Raw genomic sequence first — 25,867 nt, forward strand, 5'->3', positions numbered from 1 at the left:
AGGAATCTCCTCATTGCTGGCGGTCACTTTTAAAGAGTAGGATGCTGACTGTCGTGCATATGGAAAACCCTATTTCAGGGGTCTCAAACTTGCGGCCCGCGGGCCAAATGCGGCCCGCCAGACGCTAGTTTGAGGCCCCCACCTTGATACCAAAACTTTAATGTTGAAAATGACAGCTTAAAGCTGTGTGCACACCGGACACAATTAACATGATTTTGCCCCGCCCATACTGTTACCCTACCCTGTTACCCCCGCCCTGTTTTGCTTTGGATTATGACGCTAGGGTACAAATAAATGCAGGAAATGATTTGGAATAAAAGGGAAAATACACGTCAAGATAAAGCATCTCATTAAAAACATGTTGTTAAAGTTACCACGCTGCTCCCAGACGGAACTGAGTACGATGCTAACTTGCTAATTGGGTCAAATTATTAAGTTTCATTCATGTTCATGTTAAAGGTTAAATAACTGTTAATACTGTACATTTGAATCAGAAAAAAATATGTGGTTTCTTACGTTTTTCTTATGTGCTGTTTTATTATTATTTTACTTATTTATTACTGATTGATTGATTTATTGTCTTTATTCTTAATTTTTTATTTATTTTTTTATTTAATTTTATATATGGAAAAATAAAAATTAAGATATTTGAGAACAGTGGAATGTTTTATCAGATATTTTGGTGTGGAAAACCGGAACCAAAGTACTGAAAAAGTGTAGGGTATAGCAGAAGCAAAATAATTGAAGATATTTTTTTTTTTGATTTTTTTTTTCCAGTTTTTAATAAATGCATTTTGGGTTTTTTTTTTTAAAACCTTATGCGGCCCGGCTTCACCCAGAACCTAGCTCCGGTGGCCCCCAGGTAAACTGAGTTTGAGACCCCTGCCCTATTTCCTCTTTGGTTGGTTGCTATGTTTATTAAAATAAAACTAGTATGACTCGTGTTGTCATGGCTCAGTTGTATAAATTTTTCATGATTTTTATTAAATATTGATTTGTTTTTTTTCTGTGAAGTTTTCAGTTTTTCTGCAAACTCATCGACGCTTATTGGCTTCCACTACTGTTTTTCAAAAGCTTCTTAGATCAGACCGATGGTTAAAAAACAAGAGGTGCTGGCGCAGTGGCTTGCAGGTAACTCCTCACTAAGTAAGATCCTGTTCTTCGTTGGTGTAAAAGTACAAGGCTGACAGAATCTTCAAAGTGTTGAGGATCAAAGAGTCCCCCTCTGCTTTTTTGAGTGATGGCGGTGGGATTGTATCCACAGGGTTAGCAAGGGTTTGCCTGCATTACACCTTTTTTTTTTTTATTTCTTTCTTACGAGCTCCCATGGTAGTGTGTTTCTTTCTCATTGTTCCTCCCTTCTTTTCCAGTTTCAACTTTACATACTGAATCTTGCATCATCGCTCCTTCTTCTCTGAAGTTTCCTTGCTGACAGGAACGGAAACCAACTTTCCAATTTACCCTGGTATTTTCAACTACAACCCTGCGTAAAAAAGGTTCTTTTAGCGGCTTCCAGGCAACCACTAGGATCTTTTTCAATAGTTGCTGGAATTATTTGGCCATCTGTGCGCTGATTTTTGGAACACACTTGTCGTTTATCCAGTCAGCTTTCATGTTTAAGGCAGTCTGCAACTGCAAACCTCGTTAGGAATTCTGAAAAGTTTCATTTCAAAATGTGAGGCAACAAGAAGAGGACGGACGATGGCAACTTAACACAGCCGACTTTGTGGAAGAATAGTTACACTTAATTCATTTAATATTAATCTTCGACGCAGATTCAGCTGTCAATAACGGTAATGGTAATGGTTTTATTTCATTTGAACATGCATCAGATTACAATTGACTCCAAAAGGAGTAGGAAGAAGCAAAGCTTATTAAATCCTACCCCTCCATCTGGTACTTTTACAATCAGTAACCGTTACATTTGTCCACTTCCTGCTTTCAATAATACGAATTAAGGTTAAAACTGTTTAGTTTTGGAAAGTCCTCCTGCCGCCTCTTAACAGTTTTCACCTTGGGATCTCTCTTAAGGTCTAAGATGCTTTCTGAACAACTTTTATCTTACCAACAGGAAACTCTATGACAAATCTTAGAATGACATCAGATCTACTTTTAGCTCTAGGAGCTTTGTAAATTTGGGTCCCGGACCTTTGATGGAAGAATAGTTGTCATTGCTTTTGTCAGAGAAAGGCAATTTTTTTTGCAGCGTAGTGGTGCAAAATAAAACAGATGTGTCCAAATGTGCATTTGTTGATGTACCAGAACAAAACAGAGCAGCGTGAAATTGTGTGTATGAATTGTTGAGTTAATTGGTGTTCATAAATCTGATGACAGAAGAAAAAAAAGCTGTTTTTTGTGGCTGGACGAGTCTGTTAAGGCCTAAGATGCTTTCTGAATAACTTTTATCTTACAAACGGGGAACTCTAAAACAAATCTTCAGTGAGCTTGAATTTTTTTTTTTTAATGACATCCCTCAGAGCTACACTTTTAGCCTTAGGATGGTTTGTGAATTCAGGCGGAAATTGGTCTTCTCAAAATGAAAATAGTTTTTATTGTCTTTGTCAGTGAAAGGTTCCACAAAAGACGTTGTTTTCAGTGTAGTAATGCAAAGTAAAACAGACGTGTCCAAATGTATATTTTCTGATGTAACAAAACAAAGCAGTGGGTAATCATGTGTAGGAGTTTTTGAGTGAATTGGTGTTCTAATGGTTGGAAGTTCTACTCCAAACAGACAAGGGAAGAATGTGTCAAACAGTTTGTCCCCAGGGTGAGAAGGATCAATTGTGATCTGACTAGCACGCCTAAGAGTGCTGGAGTCCTGCAGCCGATCACCTTCTGAGCCCAATGAGCTGCCGTCTGTGGTTGCCGTCCTTGGCTGTGGTCCCAGTGTACCACATGGTGAAGATGGAGGTGAGGATGGACTTGATGATGGCTGTGTAAAACTGTACCGGCATCTTGGTTGGCAGCTTCAGGTAGAGCTCCATCTACTGGGTCTTAAAGTCCTGTGTTATGATGGCTATGACTTTTCTGAAGTCCACGATCAGGTTGCTAAACTCCCTCCTATAGACTCATCACTGTCCAAAATGAGCCTAAAGAAGGTGGTGTCACCGCAAACTAAATCAGTTTTACAGACTGACTGCTGGAGGTGCAGCAGTCGGTGTATAGGTAGAAGAATAAGGGGCAAAGCACACAGCCCTGAGGGCATCTAGCTTTGATGGTCACAGAGACCGAGGCGTTTTTTTCCCCAGCTGCACATACTGCCTCCAGTCCACCACACAATGCCGAGTGAATTTTCCTGTTTGTTCAGATACGCATAACGGAAACATGTCTTTTTTTGTTCACATACAGTACACGCTTCATGTAGGACTCTAGAAGTGAAAACCTCAAGCCTGAAGCTGTTATGACCTTTTCATGTTTTCTCACACATTCAAAGCAATCTATACTGTCCTAATTTATCTTGGAAATATCGGTAATGTGACTAAAGTAATCCCAAAGGTGCTTATCACTTTTCATCTCCGTCTATCTGAGCATCACAGAGTCGAGCAGAGCCTATCCTCGCAAACCATCTTGAAATGCACTCGGCAAACAGGGACTGTGGCTAAACGTAATGCTGTTTTTCAGACGGGGGAAAACGCTTAAACAGCTGGGAAATAGCTGAACATTGAAAAGTCAGCGAGAGGGGTGGCGGAGGTGGTGAGCAGTTTGCAAAAAGACAGAGTAGCAAGAGGGAGCTCGAGGGAAGTCATAAATAAATGAGGCTCAGCCACCGAGCTGACTGAGAAATCTGTCTGCTTGGATGCAAGGGAGTTTCTGACTTGGTACCCATGGATTATCTGCGAATGTGCTACTTCAGCTAAAACAAGTACAGAGAGTGAGAATTTTGGGCATACTTTCTGGAACACTGCAAAGATATGATCATAAAGTCATAAATGCATATGGTGATCTCATTGTTTACCAAGTGGTTAAACCTGGAAGCATCAATTGTCACTTTAGCAGGCAAATCGCAAAGAACCTACCATAAATTAGGTATGTAAACAAGGTAACAGCCCCTTCTATCAGCTTCCCTCCCAATACAATTATGAGTGTATTACGGCTATAAAAGCAAACCAGACACACCCTCCCTCGCCCCCAATCCACTTCACCCATTTTCACTGCTGACATATAATAATCAGAGCATGAACCATGAGCAAATTTCAATTATATGCAATTTCATGCATTATAAAGCCATTTGAATTCATGCAGATCTGAAAATATATACGTATATGCGCCTACTCCAATACAAATATGTCATTTTTATTGTCTTTTTTTATTTAACTTTATGGGTCTCAAGGTATGGTGGATCAGAATCAGGAAGCCAATTGATACAAGATGTGTGAGAGAAAAGTAATGGAAGACAAATGACTGGGACTGAGATGGAAAGTTGGGCAAAAATTTAGTGGAACTTAAAGTAAACCGGTACCTTCAATGAGGACCACACCAAATGCTGTATGATTTGTGCAACCTCCATCCATCCATCCATCCATTTTCTATACCACTTATCCTCACTAGAGTCGCGGGCATGCTGGAGACTATCCCAGCTGTCTTCGGTACACCCTGGACTGGTTGCCAGCCAATCACAGGGCACGTATAGACAAACAACCATTCACATTCACATTCATACCTATGGACAATTTGGAGTCTCGCTAATTAACCTAGCATGTTTTTGGAATGTGGGAGGAAACCGGAGTACCCGGAGAAAACCCGTTAGAATAAAATGTAGATAGAATGAACATAGCGTCAGTTATCACTCTTATATCCATTTGCTTGGACAATAGAAAATGTTTAAATGTGCTGAAGAAGGAAGGTTCATGTGACCCTGATCAGAGACCCCCAGCGACCCCCAGGTCCTGGAGGTGCCTGGATGCGCCAACAGCAACCCTGCAGATGTTCATGTTAATCCTGCAAGAATGTGTCAAGATAAGAACTCGTAAAACAATAAAAGTAATCACTCTCACATATACACACACACACACATAGACAAAAACAACTCGTGCAACTGCCCCCCCCCTTAGAGTTGTACGACCATGTAGTAGTGACCCCGAAAAAGAATAAAAAGAGAGGCGCGTGAACTGCATATTCACTCTCTCCTCGCTGCGAGTAACTTTTATTGTTGTCTGTCTCTTCTGTATTTCTGTATTTAAGTGTTTTTACAAGTGTCACAGGAGTTTGAACCTGACAAAACCCACGCATGCACGGGGAGAACATAGAAACTCCACACAGAAATACCCAAGCAGGGAATCGAACCCTGCCTGCTAACCTCGTCATACACCGTGCTGACTTTTTTGTGAGAATTACGCCTCCAAATTCATAGCCTGGGAATGTCATTATCTTGCAAGACATCTGCTAAGTCTTCAGCAAATCTTGTGACTCTTTCCCTCAGTCGACCCGGTGCTTTTGTTAGGGTGCTTGTTCCTCTTGGCTTGATAGGATTAATGAACATTTTGTGAACAAATGGCTTTTGGCTTTTCTGTGACTGATGCTGTTCATTTTAGTTCCATCTGTGCTGGTTGGCAAGAAGGACTACTGAGAGAAGATGTACATGGTCTCGAGCTCTATGGGAACTGTGTTGAAAGTTGACTAAATAATATTACTGCGCAATTTGGCATCAAACTTTGAGCGACCCTTTGATTTAGACACTTAATATAGTCTCCATGTATATGTTAAGACCAGTTCCAAAAATGCAAGAATTGACATGTTGCACTTTTGGATCTTAAGGAGGTTGTAGGTGCAACTTCAAACTACAAAAAGAAAAAATTGGGGCAAGCAATTAATTGCTTTATTGCTTAATCCTCGTCCCACATGAAGGTTGTTACAAGTGCTAAACGCAGTCCAATAACCATCAGATGACATCTGCAAGAGAAATAATAATGTCTTTCAAGGCCTTGTCTCCTTCAGTGCCACAAGATTGCACGAGAATTTGCGCCGGAGCACCAAAAAAGGGCCATTAAAGATGGAAGAACGTTTTTATCGCTGATGAAAAAAAAATAACCTTGACGGTCCTGTTGGCTTCCAACATTACTTTCAAACGGCACAGTGCAGGCAGCGCCACCATGATGTTGGTGCGTTTATCTTGGCTTTGTGACGATGTTGCAGCGGCCATGACATTTTTTGTCTTTGGGAATACTCATGTCAAAAATAACATCTTCAATGAACCTTGAATGTTCTTTTATGCATCATTTATATATGTATTCATATGCATTTTGCATTGTTTCTGTGTGTAAAACTACAGTTGTAAAACTATGAAATTGTGCTGTAAAATTTTTGGCTTTCTGGAATGGATCATTTACATGATTTCGTAGGGGGAAAATTGATTCGGTGAGCAACCATTTTGGGCAGAGTCAGACCTTCTGGAATAAATTGATGGTTCCAGAGTATATACTCAATTATATAAACTCAATTCATGAATCACTCACGGTTACTCCATTCACTTGAATCACTTGTCACAGAGCGTATTTGCAATAAGTCGCACATGCTCAACAATTTCCACCCTTTCTTGTGACTTATCCCGCATGTTACCTTGTAACCTCGTATCCGAGGTGAGCAAGTGGGCGATTTAACTGAGACAAGTAGACTTGTGTCCTGGTTCAATAAAAAAAAAGTTTTGAACGTTTGCTCAAAGTCAACAGAGACAAGCTCTACCTTACCTGATGAAAGATGAAAAGAACAAGCAGTATAAAAAATTGATGGATGGGATGATTTTGCAAGTAAAAAAAATCAGTATAACAGTATAACAGAACTTCTTATAACAGTATCCGGTCTTTTTCCAGGATGGAATAATCATGCATCTTCAAAAACTTTGATTTTATAAGCGATGCTGTAGGTTCCAGAATATTTTTTCAACTTGACAAGGCCAAGCCCTATCAGCTTTACTCTGCTTATTATGGTTGACTGCTGGTGGCAGTGTCTCTTTGGCAGCATCAACTATTTTTTTTTTTGTGAGCACCCACTGGATCAACAAATGCCCCAAAAATGTGAAAGTCCAAGGAACTCAGTAAAAACCTAAGATTTACCTGAAGCGGACCTAAAATTCTCAAGCTCATATGAAATTTGTAGATGCCAACTTTGACGAGCCTCAAGTGATATCTACCAATTCTAGCCAGAATGATATCATAACCTTGTTGATGGCTACAAAAAAAATGTCTGGTTGAGGTGAAATTTGTATTAGTATTAGTGGTGGTGTGTGCATATATTTGAATTTGAATCTATTCTATAATCTTTGAATCTATAATTTTCTATCTTTTGAGACTCAGGGGTGCAACTAACGATTATTTTCTCAGTCGAATAATTTGAAGCTTGTTATTTTGATTAGTTGAGTAAATGGTCAATCCTGAGAAATCGAGTCATTAAATAAAACTAAGTAAATTAATTAATTTATTTTAAGATAATTTATCTTGCCTTAGCTCTGAAGGACATAATGCGTAATGTTATAAGAAGTTTTCCAAGCATGGAAGTGTCACAAACCTCCCGAGACGTGGATGTGAAGGGAAGAGAAAAATCAATGACAGAAGCCATCGAAGCTTGGTGCGACTTTTGGAGAAAAAAAAAACTCACGTAAAATATCCAAAGACCTGCAAGCTGACCTGAAACAATCTGAGCTAATGGTTTCTACTTGCACGATTCGCCGCACCCTAACCCAAGCAGGACTTTATGGCGAAGGCAGAGGAAGACCCCATTACTGAAAAAGAAGACATAAAAAAAAACATCAGATTTTTGCCAGAGAGTCCCTAAACAAACCACAATCCTTCTGTGGACAGACAAAACAAAAAATACCAACTTTTTGGCAATGCACACTAACAATTTTATTTCCAGGCAGTAAAACGAAGCTCACAGGGAAAAGAACAGCCTCCCAACAGTTAAGCATGGGGGAGGATCCAAAATGATTTTGGGCTGCTTTGCTGCATCTGGTACTGGAGGCTTTCACCGTATCACAGGAATCATGAAATCAGAGGATTACCCAGGGATTTTAAAACATAATATGTGCTACCCAGTATAAAAAAGCTAGGTTTGAGTCGAAGAGCATGGGTTCTCCAACAACATAAAGAACTAAAGCACACATCCAAAAGCACACTGCAATGGTTGAAAAGGAAAAGTGGACTGTTGTAAACTGCCCAGCGTTGAGTCCTGATCTTAATCCCACGTGTGAGCTTAAATCTGCCATCGGGAAAAGGAATCCTGCAAACACTTGCTTGGAGATTGAAGAAAGAGTGGATGAAAATACCAGCCAAGAAGTGCAAGAAGCTTCTAGACCAGGGGTGGGGGGGGGGGGGGGGGGGGGGGGCAGACTATATATTTTACACGTAACAGTCCACCTGGTATTATTGTATCTGTAAAATTGTCATGCAATCTGCTATTATTATTTATTATTTTATATTTATATTTAAATATTTTAAAAATAATAATATTATAATAAATACAATAAAATTAAAATAATAATTATTAGATTATTATTATGTAAAATATGCAAATATAACAATAATATTATATATAATTAATATAATAATTAGCATTAATATAATAATTAGCATTATTATAATAATTATAATAATCTAATAATAATAATAATTATTATTATTATTATTATGTGCTTGTGTCCCTTTTTTCAGGAGCACTTTGTAAACAACAGACCATGTCAAAAAACGAAATTGATAAAACCATCAAAAGGTTGGCTCAGGCCATGATGCCAGGTTGTATGTTGAGTTTAAATGAAATACTTTGGAAAGATTGGGCGGGCCGTATTCAAACACTTGGCGGGCCGGATGTGGCCCCCGGGCCGTAGTTTGCCCACCCCTGTTCTAGACGGCTACAAAAAGAAGAAAATCGTGCATCTATTTCCACCTCTCCAAGTATGTGTGATCTCTCAAACCCGTTGTGTCTGCTCGATGGGGTAAGATTTGACTTAGACTAAATTTAGTCCCGTCGCTTCATAGCGATGTCAATAATAAATTGCTTGTTAAAAATGTGAAAAAAGGAAGTGTGCACTGCAATCAAATATGCGTTGAAAATGCCAAATATAATTGCACTCATTTAACTTCAAATCACGGTATAATTATATTTCCTTTCTTGCATTACTTTTACAGTTGGACTTTTGAGAAGTTTCATGGTTTCATGTATATTTTAGCACATGTCTGTAGCAGACTCAGTGGATTTCATTGATGTTATTTATGGGCCAGCGAGTGCTGCAGTAGTGTTTGTTTCCTCCCTTTTGCTGCCTCAGTTCTCTCCTGAATTGTAATAATGATTTTAGCAAAGAGACTTAAATATGAGTGGCATGCTGACCGCACACTAAGAGAACAAAGTGGGGAATGTTTTTGAGTCATAACTTAACATTTTATTATAGCGTACTAGTGTGTGATTTGAACTTAGTTGTAATTTCCACCCCTGTGGATGAATGGTCATTAATATTAAAGCTAGGAAATGGTCTTTTTTGTTATTTTTTTTTAGCATTTTTCTTGTGGGTAGTCATAAATGTGTGGCATATTTCAGTGGAAGAACACAAGCTTGCTAGGAGTCTCCTATTAATACTATAAGAGTATTTATGGACGCATATAGTGCTATATAGAGTACCTACTGATTAATTTATCCCTTAAGACCAGGTATGTTTTTTTCACAGAACAATCCTGCAAAATCGGCACATTGTACTGCGTGTTCAGGCCATCAGAAATGACGTGTGCTTTCGAGTGTAGCTCAAAAAAAATTTTACATAACAAAAGAGAAACAAGTTCTCCGTGCTGGTCGCTGGTTTCCTGTGTAGTTCGCTGCAAAAGTCAACATGAATGTGCTCCCATGGATCCGCATGTCTGGGATCCGGGATGTCTTGTGATGATTTTGTGTCTCGCGTCCCCAGTGGCCATCATGGCCGCCAATGCCTGGTAGGCCCTGTCAAGAGTCTGCGTCCGAGTCTCTCAGTCATGCTGAAGTGTGACAGCGTAGGTTGGGATCTGAGCTACTGCTTTGTGATGCACACAGCATCGATGCCGGTCAGAGTCCACTTCCATATATCAATCACCAGGTTGTACATCCCCAGAGATGTGTCAACAGGTTCAGTGAATTGCGCCCCCTCCAGGTACCCAGACATGCATTCCAGGCCCTCAAACAGCTGTCGTACGTCCCTTGAACGATTTGCTGTCGTACGTGTTTTTCTCTGCATATCTATAACCTGCCAAATCTGTATGAAATTTCATTATACAGTCAATAGGTTTTATGAGTGAATTAATACCACTACAAGTAAAACCACATGGTTGTCTTTAAACTTCGGACTATACAAAAATAGGTTATTACATAACAAAGACATCTTTATCAAAAAGTGCCGTCTGAGACATTTTTGAAATGTAAATTTCCCAATCATCGGACCGACAACACTCATGCTCCTCCATTTTCCACAACTCACCTTGCCCTCCCAACTATGATGATGTTCAACAAATGTATTCACACTCCGGCGTATGTGCAAACTTCGCACATTCCACCTTAAGTAAAAATGTGCGTACCCAATTCCCCCTCATGTCACCCCCTTCACCACGGCTCCACTTCACTACTGAAGGTCAATGCAAAGTGACTCATGAATGCGGCGTCCATATTTAAAGCGCCTTGATTGCATTGTTACGTGGCTGCTCTCATTCGGAATCACGGATGTTAAGAAGATGACAAGGGCGAAGAAGCGAAATTACGCAATAATGGAGGTGGAAATGCTGAAAAAAATATATAACAAACTGATGATGCAATGTCAGCAGACATTGCGTGCAAATTCGGAACAGCTGAAGCAAAACGGGAACTGTTCAGAAGCTGAAGCTTGACTGAAATGCTGTGGAAATACGCTAAAACGTAGAATGAAAGTCAGAGTAAATTGGTAGTTTGAGCTCAAATCAGGAATTGAACCAACCCTCTCCGGGTCGGGAGCCAAGCACTCGACCTGGTGTGCCAGACAACTTTTCTTAAGTCGCAATAGTGTATGACAAATTCCTTGTTGTACTTGAGCAATCCATAATTACCCCTTCCAATGTGTGCAATTTCTTCCTGTTTCCGTGTTTTTTTTATTTCAATATTTTGCACAATAGTTCCATTGTCAGGACTGATCAGTGTTGGGTGCCAAAGCAGAGTGAGCTCATTCTTTTGCAGACTTGAGTTGTGGCCAAGTGTTAAATATCAGGGAATGCCAGGGGTCAACTTTGTCAGAGTTGAACTGAGGCTAATGTGATCACAGTTTGGATTGACAACAGAGACGTCCGTTGGCAGCAGGCGTTGCATTTAATGTGTCAGAAATGACAAAAAAAAATCAATCACAAGTGGTAACATCCAGTTATTATTCAAAATGTGTATCAGTTGAGCTGCATTTGTTTTTAAATCACTTTTGACAGAACCGTGAATTTTAACATGGCCTGGACCACTACCTGCTTACTTATCTATCGTTCGGTAAATGAATGCAAAAGTAAGCTACAAAGAATTGCACATTTAAAACGGTAAAAAACAACTTTCATTTTTCTGCACTGCATACTGAAATAAAAATAATACAGCATTAATACCACATTATCAAACAAAAATACATGTAAGTATTAAAGGCACAGTTTGGATTTTTTTGACATACTCATCAGCAGAGTAGTAAATCAATGGGCATTTACCCCCCGGCGCATCACAAAAATACCTCCATGCAGGCCTGTCCATCTTGTGTATTTGAAGAGGACGCTTGCATGTTCTTCCTATGTGGAACACACGAGGCATTTTTGTGATGCAAATGTATTACTCTTTTGAACACATATTGTTTTGAGAACCCCAGCGACAACCTGGAATTACGTTCTTCATCACTGTAATCCGAAAATTGAAAATCTGAACTATACTTTTAATACTGCTGTGATGATTGAGGAGAGGTAGTGATGGCTGATTGTTACTTTATTTGTACTTAATGACGTGTCTCATGGTTGCACTATCAATCGTCGAAGGTCTAAGTTAGGCCAAATCAAGTAAACTTAATAGATTCAGTTGTTGACCTCTGATTTACATCAACAGATTGTACTGCAGTTTGTTGTATCACCGTAGTATATCTGACTTTGTAAAGTCAAGAAGTGCAAAATGATATTGTATGGTATTCCATGTGTAAATATTCTTTGACTTATATCATGGCTTGCGCTTGCATGCTGGGTGTCATGAGGTCCTGCTTAAACACCAAGGAGATCCATTTCTATCAAGGGAAGGATAAAAGTACATCTATTTCAGTTGGTAGAGTGAAGTCACATTAGAGCTATTATGGCAAATACTGGTTTTCATGTAATAGATTACCAGTATTGACTTGAATTCTTAGCTTGGATACGTGTTTGGCGTTTTTACTGCATGTGAATTATTACTGGTTTTGTGAAGATGAGGAGATAAAATATGGCACATGGGGATTTATACAGAGGACAAGAAGATAAGGATGTGTTGCAGAAGAATTTTGAAATGGAATTTACAGGTAGGTTCATTCCTCCTTGCTTCTGGCTTCTTAATTTAGAGAACAGGAATAATGTAGATTAGAGAACTGAGATTAGAAGGAAGGACCTGCAGATAGGCCTTTGGCTCTTGAGTCCTCAGAGAAAACCGAAGCCGGGGAGTCCATACCAAACAATGAGGCAGGTCTACATTATTCATCTCAGGGAATGGAACACAAAGGCAGTGAGTGTGTTTGCCCTTCAGGCCTTTTTATATTTATAGTTTTACATGGAGTTTATCAGGAAGTAGCCATAGGTTTTAATCATTTTGGGGTAAGAACGATGCATGCCTGCTATGTATTAACCCTCGGTCCATCTGCAATTTTGGAGATGCCAAAAAATAACAAGAGCAAGATGTCTCCTGATAAATTACCCAACATCCTTTTGTCATTTGAGGTCATGAATAACAGGAACATGGTGGAAAGTAACTGAATGATTGAGATCTTGTCTAAATGAAGCACAGTTGGCGGCCTTTACATTAAGCATACTGCTTAATCAGTCAGCATTAAAATGATGGCTGATGATAAATGAATTGGGAATTAGCTATAATTATTATAATAATAATTTTAATTATTCAATAACTTATTTTATTGTTTTTATTATTTTACTAATTTTCCTTTCACCATTTTCACATATGTTATATGTTTGTTTGCTTGTTCCTTCTATATTATTCTTATTACAATTCTTATATTTAATAATTCAATTTAATAACTTAATAATTTAATTTAATAATTTAATAATTTTATAATTTTATAATTTTATAATTTTATAATTTTATAATTTTATAATTTTATAATTCTTATTATAATTCTACTATATGTAAAATGACAATAAAGGGCATTCTGATTCTGATTCTATATTAGCTTGGCTATATTGCAAATCACACATCACCTCAATATACTTCAGAGTTTAAAGTACTCTGATTAATGGAAATTAATGGTATTGCAGATCACTACTCAAAACCCAGCTTTTTATGCTTAATTATTTCATGTATAAGTTTGGATTATTGTGTCCTTGCAGACTCTGCCTACCCCTTTATTTCAAGTCCGGTCCTCATCGGCATTTCGTATCTAAGGCTGTACACCCCTTTGTAGTTTCCCCTTGATTTAAGGAGAATTGGGACACCGCTTGATTCTGGTAAAACCCTGTGGTAAGGGGTAAGATAACAGGTAAGGGGTAGAATTGGGATTTAGCCTTCACCTTTGATAAACACTGCAGTTCTTTCTGTTCAGAGGGATGAGCATCTTGGAACGATCAGTACTCTATCCTTGGAATTCATCTTGTTACTCCTTGAACATATTACGGCTACGGCTATACCATTCCTGCGCACCAAGATCTTTGTATGCCTGAACTCTTTGATAAAATTGCGGCGCAAGAGGACAGATGACCCTGAGAGACCAGCTCAAAGCAATTCTTTTCCAAGAAAATTGAGAGAGATGTGGTGGGGTAAAGAATGTGCGCAGGCTTTCCGTGCTGTGGAGATGGAAAGCGTTCAGGGGCAGAAAGTTGAGGTCAGACTGTGGCAATTTGCAGATGTACTGCGACTGACATCCTTCCAAAGCTAGCCTCTTAGGGGATAGCATTTTATTTGACTACACCTGAATACAATATTTTAGGGTATTTGCAACTCAATGAGGGAACAGCACAACAGCGGTTCCTTTAGACATCTGCTCACATGTGAAATCAATCACATGGCACCTGGAACTGTCAAGGTTAGTTATGTATGTAAATGGTTGTTGTTGATTTGTGTGTAGGTCGTTTTACCATTGCTAAAAAAAAACACTTCCTTTAGCTTGACTTGATGCCTTTTTTATATTAAAAGCAAGATATACATAAAACTTTCCATTTGTTTTTAAGATACAGTAAAGTCTTGTTATATTGATATCGGTTATAACGAATTACTGCTTATTACGATACTATTTTCATTTCCCGGCAAATTTCTAGTCTTTTATGATATAATTAGTTCCCTTAGTACGATACCCGGTTATTAAGATAATCCGGTTACTACGATGCCCTTTTCATCTTCCGCCAGCCAATTTGGTCTGCTTATATCGATACAAAAGCAGCTTAAATCAATCTTTGCTTAGGGATTTCAATACCAAAAAAGAACACGGCGAACGGCTGCTTCCAGTCAACTTTATTTTTCACACTTCCACCACCAGAGCACAGCACACACACCGATTCCCGCACTTCCGGGTTCATGGGTCATGCTCAACCCGCCCCACGTAGCTGGCCAAACACATGCCTGCAACAGAAGAACCAACTGACATAGCATACACACCTATTCCAACGAAGACACAAGCGTACAAATACATGTATTTAATTGTGTTGTATTCAGATATCTTTTTATCGCTTGCAATAATCCCTGTTTTTCATATGTACATGCTGGCGTTCGTGGTTTCTCTCGTGTTTATAGATTCTATACACATGAGAGAAACCATGAACGCAGTTGGTTCTTCTGTTGCAGGCATGTGTTTGGCCAGCTATGTGAGGCGGGTTGAGCATGACCTGTGAACCAGGAAGTGCGGGAATCGGTGTGTGTGCTGTGCTCTGGTGGTGGAAGTGTGAAAAATAAAGTTGACTGGAAGCAGCCGTTCGCCGTGTTCTTTTTTGGTATTGAAATCCTTAAGCAAAGATTGATTTAAGCTGCTCGACATTGTTCTATTCTATAGAACAATGTCGAGTGCATTATTGCCCACTTTTAATGCAGTTCGGCGCAGGATCGGATATATCGACAGTCCGGTTATATCGATATTTTTTCCGACTCCCGACAATATCGATATAATGAGACTTTACTGTATATAAATTAATTTCCACCTGCACATGGTGTGTTCATGCCCATATAAGGACGTCCGCCCCTCTGTGACATCACAAAGCGACAGTATTTACGACGCCTTTTGAAACCTAGCGTTTTGTGCCATTCCAAACTTCTTTCAGGACCCACTTACAAATGTGCAAACCTCATTATCTGAAACTTTGGCATCGTTTAACACAAGAATGGAACATTCAAACTACAGTTATAGGTCAAAAAAGTGGAAAAAGCATTACAGGTCCCTTTTAAAGCTAAACAGTGCACATGACTTGTCAACAATTTCAAGGCTATGACTTTGACTCGACAACTTGTGAATTGAGACTAGACTTGGCCTTTCATGTCTCCACTTGGAGACTTGAGATTTACTCAGGACTTTCAAAAACACTGACTTTCTCCTACTTGTGTTAGCAACCTTTGAACCAAAGGCTGGTTTGGTTTAGCTTTCTGCTGACAACAAAATGAGCAATATGAGAGGCCTCAAGCCACTGGTCTTTATGCTGCATAAACTGTATATTTTTGTTTGTGTACGGTCATCAGGCATACTGCTGAGTATGTGACCAGCCATGCCTTTTTTGTATATACATGCACTTTGCTGCCAATACTCTTGGGTTTTGATGGAAAATGCCATAGTAAATTATGTACAATATCAACTCCTTTTACCATAAAGTCCGGATAAGACTTTTTTGAATTAGTTTTCCTATCCAGAACATGGCCGTACTCTGTGTGTACGCGTGTGTTTGTGTGCCGGTGGTGGGTGTCTGGTTTGCTGACACAGCCTAATGTGATATAAAGCACAGTTGGCTTATACAGGGCCAAGGATTGCCTCATTGATCTTCTATGGCTCACAAGAACTGAGTTCCATTTGTTTTCATGTGAAGCTTAGCACAGTAGAGGTGGATGAAGAATCAAAATCCAATTATAGACCTCCCTCTTGTTAAAACTCTCCTTCTGTTTGGCTTTCATTGGCAAGTACCATTAATCTTGAACCTGAACATGCAGAATGTGTACTCTATATACAAATAGTTGTATGGAATCTATATTTACAGTGGTTTGCTGCAGAAATAACAATATTTAGACATTAAATACACCCTCTAACGCAGGGGTCTCAAACTCAATTTACCTGGGGGCCACTGGAGCTAGGGTCTGGGCAAGGCTGGGCCGCATCAGGTCCCCCCCCCCCCCCCCCCCCCCAAAAAAAACACATTTATTAAAAATATACAAACTTTTTCAGTGCTTTGGTTCTGATTTTCTACAATAAAAGCTCTGATAAAACGTTACACTGTTCTCAAATATCTTAATTTTTATTTTTCTGCACAAAATAAGATGAAAAATAAATAAACAAATCAAGAATAAAGAAAATCAATCAGTAATAAATATAATAATAATAATAATAAAACGGCAAATAATAAAAACTTAAGAAAGCACATATAGTTGGCGGGTAGACAAATGATTTTTTTCAGATTAAAATGAACAAAGCATTATTAGAGCCCTGTAGACATGACAAAACACGACTATAGTCACATTTATACTCTTTTTATTTACAACATATTGCGCAACTGCAGGGTCTTGAGACACATGCTAACTCGCAAACTAGAGAGCTAGCGACCTAAACGGTAGCCTTCAAGTTATTTGCTTTAAATTTAAATAGCCAAAAACTTACCACTTCCACACGGATAGGGAGGATAACTATTAACAGTTATTTAACCTTTAACATGAACATTAATCAAACATAATAAACTTTCATATCAAGGCGGGGGCCTCAAACTAGTGTCCTGCGGGCCACATTTGGCCCGCGGGCCGTGTGTTTGAGACCCCTGCTCTAATGTGAAGTCTATCTTGTATGAAATGTTTCCCACTGGGATTATTGCATCATACACTGATCATGGACTTTTTCAATGACCAATGTGACTGTGAATCTTCCAGAACTATGGCCATATAGTGCAATTCCTTAGTAATAGTCTTTATCTTTAAAGACTTATTTTTGATACAACTATTTCATTTAATCCCATTATATTGTCAACATACAGTATGTTGTTATTTTGTCCCCATTATCCTGCTAGCCTGGCTAAAGGCCTGTTGAAGATATAAGGATTTCACAGAAGACGCTGATTATTAAAAGTACCTCTATGAAATCCTAGCTGGATTTTTTTTTTTTTCTTTGTCGCCTCCATAGCCCTCCATAAACAAACATTACCATCGCTCTACAGTTACTTCACAGGAACTCTCTTTTCATGTGCATATGCACATCATTTTGTCTGATCAAGCTATAAAGCCACTGCTTTGCATTCTGCTAAAGCTGTTGGAGAGTCCTCCATATAACTCTGGGTTATGTATCATTTAATATGCCGGGGCTGGAAATGGGGCTTAGCTGCATTGTCTTGCAACTTTTCATTCTGGCTGCTGTGCAGAACTAGGTTTCAACTCGTACTTTTGAACACCAGAAGAATTGATACTGGGACTAATGGTAGTAATGTTATATAATAATATTTTGCATGTATATTTGACAGGACAGGAAAAATAGCTATTCAGAACCAGCTTTAGATAGTAAGAGAAGTAGTTACGGTTGTCTTCAAATATTGGACTATTTGACGATTTGATTCAGAGGAGTCTAATTTGTTTATCAGACAAATATGTGATCAAGATTGTATCATTGTTTCTATATTGAGAAACCCACAGCTGCTGCTGAGCATATATTTTACATAGAATGTATTTGTTTTAGCTATAAATAGCCAATTTATATGCACAATAGGTGTAACAATTGGAAATTGGAACTTGTTAGCAGCTTCTTACATGTCATGTGACAACAACCAACATGAGTATCATTTAAAAAAGGATGTGACTCCAGTCGATTCAATTCTATGGTTATATGTTTGTTGTTGTAGATATTAATCTTATATTATAAAATAATGATGCCAATTATATGACAATGTCATTGTTAAAGTGTTCTAAATATGTAAATAAGCACATCATATCTCCAAGCATGCTGTAAGGCACTGGCAAAAATAAAGTCAACAGAATAAAATGTCAAATGTATTTATTATTTAGACACAGAACAAAAAGCTTGTTGAATGAACATATTTGATGGATGCAAATGTATTTTACATTGTATATTTCATATGCATAATTTTCATTTATGTTAAATTCAGAAAAGTTCTAAACTGTTTTATTGTATACTATGTGCAATGACAAGAAACTATCTATATATATAAAATATAACCATGAAACACACGTCTTAATCTATTGTCCGATTAATAAAACACAATAAATCGTGCAAAGTTCCTTAAATAATGACACATCTCCTCCAAGCGCAGATCAGTATAGAACTATTTGTGACTATTTTATCTTGTAAAAGTAAACAATCCCATACTCAAAATGTCATAACACCCTAGAAGTAATAGTACATTTCAGATGCAAGTGAGCCCTGAAAGAAGTTTGGGATGGCTCTGCATGGAAGTCCTCAGGAGCACTTGGGAGTGTGACCAATCACAGCGGAGCGGTCGTACCAAGAGAGTGGTATGAGGTGGAGTAATAAACAGACTGTTTGGTTCGGAAGCAGGAAGTCCATGGGAACACTGCAGAATGTAAAGCAGAACCTGGACGATGGGGAAAAGCTTTCTGTGCAGGTTATTGTGTGTAGCTGCTCTACGGGAGCCCACAACTCAATACAAATGGCAGAAAATGAGCAAAATAGGTTGCTTTTAAGATACTACTGTTGAACACTTACCATGTTTGTTTATTGACTGTTTCAGCCTGTTTCTTTGAAGTGAGAAAATGTCACAAATGAGATCTATTTAGTTGTAGGGATCCCCATTGGCTGTGCTGTTCCAAAAAAAAAATTAAAAAATTGACATTAGTCGACTAGACTACGAGTAAAATGTAAGATTGGACTATGAAAAGACTTAATCAAAGAAAGCCCTAGAAGTGGTTAATGATGGATGGTACTCTGGTTAGCTTTGTAGCCTCAAAGCAAGATGGTTCCATGTTTGAATCTATCTGTTTAAAAGCATGTACCAATCATCATCTTTCATGTGTTCTTTGATTCCCAAACGATGCCATTATCTATCAGTTGTGAATTTGGATGTAATGTTCCTTTTATCTGTTCTCTGCGCTGTAAACACGACAAATTCCAACATGATCTGATGAGATCAAGTCCAACTGTGTCCGTAGCATATCTTTATTACAAAATATGTCTGTTAGCTTTCAAACCAGATGTCATTATTCCCTATCTATGTCACTTTTCTATGATGTTGTCACTGGTTGAAGTTGTAGTTCTTTGCCAACTAACACAGTTACAGCACCAGTCTGTTTATTTCCTAGTGCAAAATAGCCCACAATCATGGCCTCCTTTGTCAACAAACAATGTTCATTTATCCCTTTTATTTGTTATCCCGATGCATTTTGAATGAACATCTTTGATGGATGCAAATGTATTTTACATTGTATATTTTATATGTATAATTTTCATATATGTTAAATTCAGAAAAGTTCTAAACTAAGTTTTATTGTATATATATTATGTGCAATGACAAGAAACTATCTATATATATAAAATATAACCATGAAACACACGTCTTAATCTCTTGTCCGATTAATAATACACAATAAATCGTGCAAAGTTCCTTAAATAATGACACATCTCCTCCTATTTCGATGCATTTTGATTTTTTTTCTGCATGTAACGCTATACCTGTTCTTTATTAAAAGTTTTTTGTGTTCATAAAAAACTTTTTTTAGATCTTTGAGTTCAGTTCATGAAAAATGGGAGCAAAAACAGTGTTTTGTCTATGTTTTTGTTGAGTATTATAAAAAAATATACTAATATGAATAGTTTGGAATGTTGTACACCGTGTCTTATGTGTCAGCGTGAGGGTGTATGGGTCACTGTCAGAAGGGTCGACGAGATTATATTAGGGTGAGTTTTGTATCTGATGGACTGCAACCTTCTACCAGAGTGGAATGTTGAGGTGGGAAGAAGTGTCACAATCTTTCCTGCTCAACCTAATGTCCTACAGACATGCAGGTTGGCAGACTACAGCGTATCATTCACTCCGCACAGAAGGTGACTGTTCGCCGTGTGCCAGATGGTAATGGAGGAGGTGAGAATGAAATGATGACCGCTATGGAGTCATCGTTGCTGGCAGGTTGAACTTTCTACCACAGGGTACAATGTACCTCCTCTGTGCGTTCATTTATACAGCTTCCCCTTTCTGTTCTACGGCTTCATCTTAAGCCCGTGCACGGGGAATGATGAGAATGGAAACAACTGGGTCAGGAGTCAGCAGAAAATAATGTATTTAATATGCCGTGCAGATAATGAGACCAAAAATACTTCAAAGTTTTTTTTTAATTTTTTTAGGGTAAGTTACATTACACTCCATACCAATTAAATGCTTTTCTTACTTTTCCGGTTAGAACTGGATCAGGCTCAATAGCTTTAAAATTTATGTAATCTCCCCCACAAAATCATAATTAGCTTCAGACAGTCTCATACACAAGAGCATTCAATGTTTTTTGGCATTGGGATACAAAGACTGCTTTTTTTATATAAGTGAATGCCTTCGAGCATAAAGCTACTTTTAATGCTGATTATGATGCTGAGACAACACTCAGTGGGAAATATAACATTTGAATTATCTTAGTATTTGATATGGAACAGTGTTCATGTTTATGTTTGAATTATATTTGGAAATATATTATATTATATTTGTTACTATCGTCTGAAAATATTTTTTTTTCCTGGGAATATCTTTTACAGATATGTAAATCAGAAAAACAAAACATAAAGGACCATTATTAGACTTATACCCACCACTATATCGATGCAGGCTTCCCAGCAAATGTATTCCCAGTACAGTAGTGCAGTATTAGATGAGTGTTTTACCTACCTGTTATGCTGCTATTTTAGTATGTACCATGAGATAAGATAGTGTTCTGCATAATAATGATATCCAGATATTATTAGCACAGATCAGTGCTAATATGATCTGCAATATTTTTTGGCATACTATTTTCATTCCATTGTTGTTTTTATTTTGAAATTGTTGGATACATTTTCCTTTGTAGAGGAGGGAAAAAAAGCAATGTTGCAGAGACACATAAGCCAATTTGCAATTTTTGCAATGTTTACTATGACACTTCAGTCATTCAGTCATACCTTCATAGCATTATTAATAGACCCCCAGTAGCATCTGCTCCTGTTCATCTTTGGTATGTTGTGTATCGTTGCTCATCTGCAATATGATTTGGTTAATCGGGAAAGTCTAAAGCAAGTGATTGTCAACCCAAGTTTTCGGTGGCTTGCAGGGTACCCAATATTGTACCCAATGTCCGTGATTGCACTTTGCGTTTGTGCTATGCCACCGCAAGATGCTTACCATGTTTACATATAGGCCACTTGGTCAAGCCTAAGCAGAACGGGAATGACAGCAAGGTTGGACTTAAAGGGGAACTACACTTTTTGTGGAATTTTGCCCATCGTTTTCAATCCATATGTGAAACATGAATATTTTATATCACTTTGGTATACATTGTAATGCCAGAAAATAAGTTAATTTGAGCTAGCTAACAAGACACGTCACTGGGAAAAAAAACCTCTATCAATGTTTTATTGTTTTATATACATACATGTTGTGATCATGCTTGAACACATACATTGATAATAACATTTAGTACAGTATTTTGCCAAATTTTGATGATTTTAAGCACTACCGGAACGAATTTCACGAACCCATTGATCGGAACTAACACTACTTCCGTCAACAAGGTAAAACGTCTCGTCCCACCAGCAGAGAATCATTTTGCTGTGAAACACACACACACACACACACACACACACACAAAGGAGTTACTTACAATGTCTGCTCTCATTGGGATACCAACCGGTGGAATAGCATCAGTAGTATCTTTCAGCATAAGATGTGTGCTCCCTCCCTAAGGAGTAGCTTAAGGCATTGCGAGTGCGGCTGAGACGTCATTCACAAAGCCATTACCGAGGTGTTGTGATACGCCGCCAGAAATGTGGTACCCTTTGTTAGCTGCTACAATCACAATATCGCTGTAGCTGGGTTAATATACAGGGTAGTTATGGAAATGGGACACTGTTGGTGTTTTTTTAAAGGTTTTTTTTGTCGGGGCTTAAGCGTCCATGACGTGTATTGTTAGCTAGCTCGTATTGACTGCTTTTCTCGTGTTATAATGCACAGAAAAGGGAAAGAAAGTGTTTACGTTTCACATAAGGATTGGGAATGATGGGCAAAATTCCCCAAAAAGTGCAGTTCCCCTTTAAGGCACCGAGATAGCTAGATAAGTAAAAGAGTGCAGCATATCGTGAAAAATCTTTTTGTGTTGTGTGGGGATATTGTGAGATGCAATGCAGACGTAAGCCATTGTGACTATTTTTATTGTTGTCGGTGGAAGTGATGGTGGTGGTGATGGGTAGTATATATATAATAATGATAAAGATGGTTGCTGCTTATTTTTATGCATGTTTTGTGTTGTTTTTTGTTTGTTACAGGTTGTTAAATATTTTAAAAAGAAAAAACAAACACACACAATTACTATTTTACACAATTATTATTATTTTGGTGTTGTATTTGTGTTTCTTCTCTTCTCGATTGTTTTGTGTTGGTTTTTTTTTTGTTATTTTCCTTTGTTAATTAAATAAATTGAAAAATAAATGAATAAACACAGTACACCGGACAGCAAAAAAATTTTATTTACCAAAAATTGTTTGTTTCTTTCGGCTTTTTTCCCGTTTACGGAGAATACTAATAAAATTAAGCCATTACCACTACCAACAAAGAATGCAGTAACTCATTCAATAGTGTTTGATGGTTGTGTCTATCTTTAAATGATCTATGAGTGACTAAAGGCAAATTCAATAAAGTAAATATAAACAAATATTGTACAATAATCCCTTGTTTATCGCGGTTATTTGGTTCCTGTGTGAATTTCTGCTAAGCAGGATTCCTCATTGATACATATTTTTGTAGTTAGAGTATAGAAAATGTGTTTACAACGTTCTAAATAAATATTATTAGAGCCCTCTAGACATAAACTAACACCCCTATAATCACCTTTGCACTCGTATTACCAAATATAATAAACAATATAATATAAAATGTGAAAATGAATGAATTAATAACATTTATGGGCTGCACGGCGGTCGAGTGGTTTGCGCACAGACCTCACAGCTAGGAGACCAGGGTTCAATTCCACCCTCGGCCATCTCTGTGTGGAGTTTGCATGTTCTCCACGTGCATGCATGGGTTTTGTCTGGTTTCCTCCCACATTCCAAAAACATGCTAGGTTAATTAGCCACTCCAAATTGTCCATAGGTATGAATGTGAGTGTGAATGGTTGTTTGTCTATATGTGCCCTGTGATTGGCAGGCAACGAGTTCAGGGTGTACCGGTGTACCGGTGAATGAATTAATAACATTTATGGGCTGCACAGTGGTCTAGTGGTTAGCGTGCAGACCTCACAGCTAGGAGACCAGGGTTCAATTCCCACCCTCGGCCATCTCTGTGTGGAGTTTGCATGTTCTCCCCGTGCATGCGTGGGTTTTCTCCGGGTACTCCGGTTTCCTCCCACATTCCAAAAACATGCTAGGTTAGTTAGCCACTCCAAATAGTCCATAGGTATGAATGTGAGTGTGAATGGTTGTTTGTCTATATGTGCCCTGTGATTGGCTGGCTGGCCACCAGTCCAGGGTGTACCCCGCCTCTCGCTTAAAGACAGCTGGGATAGGCTCCAGCACCCCCAAAATGAATGAATAAATAACATTTACAGTAGTATTAGTTGTTGCAATGCAGTTTATGTGCACATATGAAATGATTTATTCCTTAATTTACTAAACAGCTGCAATTATAGGGGTGCTTAGGACCTTTTGAAGTGGGCTCAAGTCACCCTAAAACGGCTAAGCAGACTCCCGTATTCGTACTGACCACTCCTACAGTACATCGGGGGACCTCGGGTGGAGCTGTTGTCCCGACCAATCGGGAGCATCTTAGGCAGACGCTGGATAATCAGAGAGAGAGAGAGAGAGAGAGGGGGGGGAGATCTCAGCACTTTAGGAGAGTCTTTACGCAAAAAGCATTGAACATCAGTGGGCTATCAAGCGAGGACAACAGTGCACGACTTCCCCCGTTGAGTACTACATTTGTTGGACTCTGTTGGACTCGCGTTTTTGTGAGAGTTCCGGACAACAACTCTCATTCCGTCTTTACTCTCTTGGATGTATAGCGGCTGAAAGGAACGCTGCACGGCTTTTGAAAATGCTCGTCGGACGCAAATCGTGCTGGAGGCAGTTGCAGGCTGCTTTTTTCAGACTGCTTTGCCTTATTCCCACAGGATTCCCCGTCCGGAGTGTGGATATGCAGCGGGCCACCGACAACATCACTGTTCGCCAGGGCGACACGGCCATTATAAGGTAGGGAGACCTTCTCTAACTTTGGCTGGCGGATGCAGCGATGCATCATTTAGTTATCGCTGTATTTACTCATCAGTTAACATAGATTGTTTTTTTTTTGTTGCATGATCATTATGCAACCAGTAGAATCATTGTGGTATTATTTGGATGTGCATTTAACTTTTTTTCTCATCAAACCTCCCCTGCTGCCGGTTGAAGCAAAGACTAACCAAAGGGATGTTTTATATTCCATTAGAAATGTATGGTACACAAACTGGATGTCACATTAATCATAAGGAAATATCTTTATAAGACAAATTGTGATTGCAGGGCAATATTGTATAGGAAACCGAATAATTTACAATATTTAGGGGGGGAGGGGCAGACTATATATTTTACACGTAACAGTCCACCTGGTATTATTGTATCTGTAAAATTGTCATGCAATCTGCTATTATTATTTATTATTTTATATTTATATTTAAATATTTTAAAAATAATAAAATATTATAATAATTACAATAAAATTAAAATAATAATAATTATATTATTATTATGTAAAATATGCAAATATAACAATAATGTTATATATAATTAATATAATAATTATAATAATCATAATAGTTCTAATAATAATTATAATAATCTAATAATAATCTAATAATAATCTAATAATAAATAATAATAATAATAATAATAATTATTATTATTATTATGTGCTTGTGTCCCTTTTTTCAGGAGCACTTTGTAAACAACAGACCATGTCAAAAAACGAAATTGATAAAACCATCAAAAGGTTGGCTCAGGCCATGATGCCAGGTTGTATGTTGAGTTTAAATGAAATACTTTGGAAAGATTGGGCGGGCCGTATTCAAACACTTGGCGGGCCGGATGTGGCCCCCGGGCCGTAGTTTGCCCACCCCTGTCCTAGACAATACAAGCTGCCAACGCTGTTGGACAGATGTCAGAGACCACGTGATTTATATTTTTTTTATTTATTTACTTATTTGTTTTTACTAACATTATGCTTCCATGCTTCTGCACTCCATTCACTCCAATGTAGTAAAAGTCAAGATTTGGCATAATTGAGCACTAGGTGTGCATGTTTATTTTAAATCCAATACATGTTCAATTTCATCTGGACTATTAATATTC

The 25,867-nt window shown here is 38.2% G+C and overlaps 1 protein-coding gene across 3 annotated transcripts in view; it reads left to right on the forward strand.

Annotated features, from left to right (window-relative positions):
• lsamp (limbic system associated membrane protein) overlaps positions 1-25,867 on the forward strand; it is a 292,224-nt gene that overhangs the window by 129,163 nt on the left and 137,194 nt on the right. For 2 of the 3 annotated variants that reach the window (XM_058080760.2, XM_058080761.2), the window contains exon 1: positions 24,361-24,733. In XM_058080760.2, coding sequence (XP_057936743.2) covers positions 24,579-24,733 — 155 coding nt within the window. In that variant the 5' untranslated portion in view covers positions 24,361-24,578. Of the gene's footprint in view, positions 1-24,360; positions 24,734-25,867 lie in introns of those variants that run through there. The other variant, XM_058080762.2, reaches the window with a different exon arrangement.

This window comes from Doryrhamphus excisus, linkage group LG8, assembly GCF_037039965.1.
Source record: "Doryrhamphus excisus strain RoL-2023G ecotype Guam linkage group LG8, RoL_Dexc_Guam_v1.1, whole genome shotgun sequence".
Classification (NCBI taxonomy): Eukaryota; Metazoa; Chordata; class Actinopteri; order Syngnathiformes; family Syngnathidae; genus Doryrhamphus; species Doryrhamphus excisus.